Below are 6,641 nucleotides of genomic sequence, written 5' to 3'. Positions count from 1 at the left end.
TGTCAAAGAAAAAATGACAACAGTCTACACAACAATAACCGTCCGGTGTGAATGAATCACTATGACAGCGATACTGTTTGTCCGATCGGCAGAAAGATCATTTAATTTCTGTTGTTCCACAAAAATTCATTTCTGAATTTATCCATGCTCTGACTGAGAGAGGTTGAGAAATGTCCGTTGTAAGGTAGATGCAAAGCTGTGTGGGGCACCCCAGCTCCCGAGCACCTCCTGCGTGACCCCGGCTCCGAGGGGTGAGTCATCATACTTCACTCTGGCCTCGAGCTCCGTGGTGAAGTACCTCTCCAGCATCTCCACCAGCGCCTCATACAAGTTGTTATCCTCCTTCACCTTTGTGGTCAGCTGATAGGAGTCCATGCCCTCCAGGCCCTCGATGATGGTGCGGACTTTGTTGAAGAGTTTCCGTTTCTCAAGAGAGGGCAATTTGTTTAGGATCAGAGCGACGGGCTGAAATTGCCCCATCATAACAAAGGCCCCTAGGAGCCCCCCGACGGCGCCCCCTAGAAGACAAGGAAGGTTCCATGAGTCGGGCCCTGTTCACAAATGAGGGACTTGGGAGCTCACGGGGAGCTCGTCCCCGTCATGACGAGGGGGCACATTCACCAGTGCTCACGGCGGGCGCGGCTCTGCCAGGCGGCTCCGAGGGCAGAAGGCAGAGAGGCCTCCCTCCGTGGGGCTCAGGTAGGGGACACCCCGGCATGTCCTTCCCCGAGCCCCACTTTCTCGGATGCAGCCAGAATCATGTCCCGCCTCGGAGCTGTGCTAACGGAGATGCTCTTCACGGGCTGGGATTTCCGTGTTTCCCATAAAAACCTCTCTCCTGAGAAAGGAGACCGCTGAGAAGCGAGCCCCATTCCAAGACCCATCGCCGGGGAGAGGCCATTGTCTCTCAAGCAGCTGATATGGTCCCAGCCCCTGAACTTTGGACATTTCCACTGAGCTCACATGGTGAATGGGCCCTGCAGACAGATAAGGAGACCTTTGCTTTCAAACAAGTGTTCTCCACACAGCCCTCAGAGTGCTATGATGACACCTAATAAATAATAATGTATTCAACTATTTGTCCCCCTGCCACCGCAGAGGGCATAAACATGATTTCAAGTACACATTTGTTATCAAAGTCAATGCACTGTTTGGGACAGGAGAACCTTGGGTCACTGGAAAGTCCCATCGAACCTGGTCAGGCTCAGGTCTGTGGCTAAAGGTCATCTAGGGCGAGGGTCTCAAACTCAGTTGCCTTCAGGGGACAGGCAGCTGGCTGGAAGGGGTGACGTGGGCTGACTGTGCCTGTGGTGACCTGGAGAGCAGGCTCCTGTCAAAAGGGCAGTGGTTACCCCATGCCACCTGTTGCTGCCACTCAGAATACCAGATCTGTGTCCTGGAAAGTCTCCTCATGTTACAAAGTCAGATATCTGCAAACCCAACTGAGAGGCATCCCACCCACCCGACGGCTACTCCTCAAAACCGTGAATGCTGAGAAACCATCACAGAACCGGGCACTAGGGGACACGGTCATGAACTGCCATGTGGACCTTGAGCTGGACCGTGGGACATAAAGGGATCAGTGACGCAAGCTGGTAGGACCCAAATCCTAAAGTCTGGAGAACAGTGAACAATCAGGTGACAGTGCTGGTTTTGTAGTTTTGATAAATGTACCTGGTAACTGAGGACATTGGTGTCAGGGGGACTGAAATAGGGGCATCTGGGAACTCTGTCCACTGTCTTTACAACTGACCCTGTATATTCACACTGACCGGCCGCGGACCTGCACAGCTCCTAATAACAGTGCGGAATTAAGGAAACACACTTATCAAAAAACGATGGGACTGGGAGGACTCTCAAAATGCCAATGGCAGCATCACAGCTAATATGGAGGTGGAGGAGGGAGAACTTAGCCTTTTGCTAACCCTCGAATCTACAATGGCTTTCTGCCATTTATGGTCCAAAACACTGACCAGAAATAGATGTTTATCTAAATGAGAGCATCCAGGCCAGAAAACACCCAGGTGCAGGCTGGACGTCGCCGATGGGTCTAAACACTGCACGTCCTCAGGGAATCTGGTGACGTCCCCGTCCCGGGGGGAGAGGCCAGCCTCACGTCCTGAAGCCCGGACACTGTGCCTGGACAGGCTCTCCTCTTCCAGGAAGGAAAGGAGCATTCCGGAGAGGAAAACCAGGAATTCACAAGTCTCGCTGAACTTTTCCCCACCACCCTGGTGAAACGCTGACAGCCCACTGGACTGTCACTCACTGCTCTCAGCCTTCGTGAGGACGTGAGGACTGGGTCTAGAACTGCTCGTAATGCACTCACTGTCCAGGAATATCAACCAGCATATTAGTACCTCTCCAAAGAAGAGAAAGGTTCTTTGTTTTCTGGGTCAAACGATGCTCCCGTCCGGGACGAGGGCAGCCGGGAGCCACCGCTCAGTTCTCCTGCGGACCTCATGTCTCCACCAGCTTTGACTCAGTCTATGAGGTGCATGTCCCCCCAGTGGATCCCGACACACCTCCATGACCAATGCAGCCAGCCAGCCCCTGCGGGCACAGCAGAGAGGAGCTGGGACAGAGATGGTCAGGGAAGAGGGAGGCACGGCCCTGTGTCCTCCCTCACCGACCACTTACTTCCTGACGGCTGAGAGAGGACTCACTAAGTCAGGGGTCGGGAACCTTTTTGGCTGAGAGAGCCATGAATGCGACATATTTTAAAATGGAATTCCGTGAGAGCCATACAATGACCCGTGTACGTTATGCATTATCCAATAAAAATTTGGTGTTGTCCCGGAGGACAGCTGTGATTGGCTCAAGCCACCCGCAACCATGAACATGAGCGGTAGGAAATGAATGGATTGTAATACATGAGAATGTTTTATATTTTTAACTTTAGTATTTTTTTAATTAAAGATTTAATTAAAATGCAGCCATCAAAAGAGCCACATCAGGCTCGTGAGCCATGGGTTCCCAACCCCCACGCTAAGTCAGAGTTTGAAAAGGAAAACATAGAGATGGACGGTCTGAGGCCGCCCACACACTGATTACTCTCCCCAGGGTGGGCTCAGCCTATGACAAGTCTTTGGGTCTCAATCCTGCAGCCACAGGACAGAGCCGAGCAGAGGCCTGGCCCGTGAGCTGAGAGGCAGGAGCCGCCCAGGGCAGGTAGCGGTCACCTCTCCAGCCTCCGGAAGGGAATTCCCCCAGACTGAGCTCTGGGAGACCCCTGCATCCAGCACAGGCTGCCCGGCACCCAGGAGGCTGGCAGTAAATCTCTGCAGAGCCCATGGGCCAGGCCACGCCTTCAGCAGGTGTCCCTGGGTTGCAGGGTCCATAGCGGTCACCTTGAGAGAGGCCTTACCAGGCCATCACCAAGTCAGGCCTGGACCCACCAGAGCCCACACTGCAGTCACAGCCCCTGGTTCCAGCCGCAGGCCGTGCTTGTGGCTACCTGCTCCCAGTCCAGAAGATGAAGCCCGCCCGACCTCCAAGGGGCCATGGGAAAACCCGCCAGACTTCTCTCTTTGCCAGAAAGTGTCCCCATGTGATGATGATGCAGGTGGTAAAACAAGGGGCAGGTGACAGTGGAGGAGGCAGTTTTCCGCTCCTCCTGCATGGACTGTTGGACTTGGGAACGAGGACACTCTCTCTGAACAGTGGATGGGAACTGGCCAGACAGCATGTGCCCCTAGTGGGTGTCCCTCGTGCAGTGACCTGTAATGACGACGGGGAGCAGGGACTATCCAAGGGACACCCAGGGGTCCTCAGACTCCAGGATACATCCCTGGGGCTGGATGTTCTCTAGGCCCACATGACACAAAGGCCATTTCAAGAGAGCCATAGCCTGACCTGTGGTGGCACAGTGCACAGAGCAGGGACCTGGGATGCTGAGGTCCCCGTTTGAAAGCCTGAGGTCACCGGCTTAAGTGCAGGCTCACCAACTTGAGCACAGGGCAGCAGCTTGAGTGTGGGATTATCGACAAGACCCCATGGTCTCTGGCTTCAGCACAGGGTCACTGGCTCGGCTGGAGCCCGCCAGTTTAGTCACGAATGAGAAACAATCAATGAATGACTTACGTGCCATCACTACAAGCTAATGCTTCTCACGTCTCTCCCCTCCTGTCTCTCAATCTCTCTTGAAAACAACACAAAACAGAACAATTAATAACGCCCTGCACTTTGCAGACACAGACCCAGCGGCTTGTGTTGTCAGCAGGACACGTTCTGTGCACAGAGATCATTTCACAGAAGCAACCTCAGCTGACAAGTCCTCACGCGGGACACAGACGTCCATGAGGTCTCCGTGGACTGGAGGCTTCTGTCCCACCCCCCACGAGGCCGGCTGCCCCTGCGAGGCATTAGCACTCACCAACGACGGGGAAGCCGACCACTAAACCAAGGCTGAGAGTAGAAGCAGCGACCAGGATGCCCCTCTCGAATCGCTTGAGGGCTGCCTTCATTTTCTTCTGTGCCGAAATGTCACACAGCAGCTGAATGACATCGTCTACATTGACACACTCCTTCTCAGGCTCCTCTGTGGACATCTCAGCAGAGTTCCCAGAAATCCTTTCAGAGGGAGACTTTCAGGAGTGTTAATGTATTTACACCCCAGGGTTACTCTTCCTAGTGCTGTGAGGACGGTCCTCATTTTTTTGGGAGAGGACCAGAGCGTGGCTGTGTGCATGACGGACAGCACCGGTCCATATGACAAGTTCTCTGTCATCGAGAAAGCCTGGCTGTGGCCTGTGGTCGGCAAACAGAGTGAGCAGAGTGGAGAAAGGGTCGTTGTTGCCCTCTGAGGAACTTCTCATCTGTGAGAGACTGAGAGTGACCAAGCTCCCCACGGGGGACACAAAGCCCGGGGAGTGCCAAGGTCCCAGCCCCGTGTCCTCAGGGCGTGTGGGCTCAGGACAAGCCACAGGGGGAACACAGGACTCTGCCACCCTGATAGGCTCACTCCACCTTGGCCGCCCTGTGACCCAGAGCAGACTGTCAGATTCCCCCCCTGTGAGGTGGACTAACCTCCTACAGGTGGGTCCCCGGGTGAGGGGTGACACAGGTGCGTGGGGGGTGGGGGCCCTGGGGACTCAGCCCCGATGGTCCAGAGCCACATCCGACTACTAATCCACAGCACTGGCTCCACAGTCCCTGCTGGGAAGGAACCCACTGGGACTCACGGGACGGATGGGGCCCTGAGACAACACAGCAGAGACTTTAGGAAATCAGGATTCCAGGGATCTACGTCCCTGAGGATGGGCTGCCGGAGGGGGAGTGGGCCTTTGGAACAAGGATGTTAGAACAGCCATCTGGGTCAGGAGGCCCTTTGACAGGCTGGTTGCAGGAAGTGGCAGGAGAGGTCAGGGCAGGACAGGGCTGGCTGTGACCCGATTGTGGGGGATGGAGCTCCCCACCCTGCAGAACTGGAAAGTGAAACCAAAACTAAGTTCCCTGTTTCAGCTGGAGCCCAGCCTGGGCTCTTCCCGTTTGAACCCACCCCCATTCCCCTCAATCAAGGCCAACCCCCCACACACAGTCCCTAAGGGGACCAGTGAAGAAGATGAGGGTGGATACACTCTGTCCCTCAATGTGTTTAGTTTACAGGAGGGTTTTTGAACTAAGGAAAATCCAGATGGGTCTCTAATGTACAATTATCCTCCCAGTCCTGAGAGAAAGTGGTCAGTTCTCAGAACAAACCTGTGGATGTCTCGATGGAAAATTTTTAAAGGCTAAAGAGCTACCAGACCGGAACAAAACTAATCTCCCCTCCTAAGTCCCTAACAGCCCTTGCTGATCATCTCCAAACCAGCCCCCAGAGGCTCTCCACAGGGAAGGCCAGACGCGCTGGGCCCACAGGTGCCCCGATGGGACACCCCCTGCATATATAACACCTGCCCACTCACAGAGGCCCCCAGGTTAGGGCAGGAAAACACACACAGCAGGGTTACTGCCTTAGGTCACACAGACATGGGTTACAGTGGGAGGTGACAGCCCCTCCCCCCCACACACAGACACACACACACACACACACACACACACACACACGTTCCTTAAGGAAGGGACTCAGGAGCAGCAGTGACTGCGGGAGGGCACACTGACACACACCTCAGGTTGGTGCAGGAGGTGACAGCGCGCACTGGGTCCCTGCTGGGGGCCGGTGCAGGTCCAGGGTCAGGCGCAGGGGTCCCACACGGGCTCGCGCTTCCGTTTCCTCCCTGCTGACTCCACGCCCCGCACTCCGCGTCCTCACCAGGAGAAGGAATGCCCAGGGCTCGCCGGGCTTCTGAAGTTCACCAGGACAGGCGGCGCCCAGCGCGCAGGCCCCGCCCTATTTCCTTTCGGCTCCGCTCCAGGCGCGAGACCGAGTCCCGGGGCGGCCACCGCGCTCAGGCCTCTGACCACCGGCCTCTGCGCGGGGCACCCCTGGCACGGCGCGCCCCCCTCCATCCCGTCGCGGCCACTGTGCGCGATTGGATCGGTCTGTTCTGCGTGCCCCAGGGCCACCCCTGCCCTTCACCCATCCCGCACTGTGTCCTTGTCTCCCGCTGGCCCTGTGGGTCCTGGAGCCTAGGGGCGCACTCCTTCCCGCAGCCGGGGGAGCACACAGCCTTGGGAAATAAAGCGCTACATTAGGGTTG

At 56.0% G+C, this 6,641-nt stretch overlaps 1 protein-coding gene across 1 annotated transcript; it reads right to left on the bottom strand.

Annotated features, from left to right (window-relative positions):
* Positions 1-74: 74 nt before the first annotated feature.
* Positions 75-6,274, bottom strand: LOC136312798 (protein C19orf12 homolog). Its single transcript, XM_066242666.1, has 3 exons — positions 6,109-6,274; positions 4,376-4,572; positions 75-518 (listed from the first exon to the last, which is right to left on the bottom strand). The coding sequence occupies exons 2-3, from the start codon at positions 4,548-4,550 to the stop codon at positions 139-141; spliced, it is 555 nt and encodes a 184-aa protein (XP_066098763.1). The 5' UTR covers positions 4,551-4,572; positions 6,109-6,274; the 3' UTR covers positions 75-138.
* Positions 6,275-6,641: the final 367 nt, after the last annotated feature.

Source organism: Saccopteryx bilineata, chromosome 9 (assembly GCF_036850765.1).
Source record: "Saccopteryx bilineata isolate mSacBil1 chromosome 9, mSacBil1_pri_phased_curated, whole genome shotgun sequence".
NCBI lineage: Eukaryota > Metazoa > Chordata > Mammalia > Chiroptera > Emballonuridae > Saccopteryx > Saccopteryx bilineata.
This window is presented reverse-complemented; position numbering and strand designations above follow the sequence as displayed.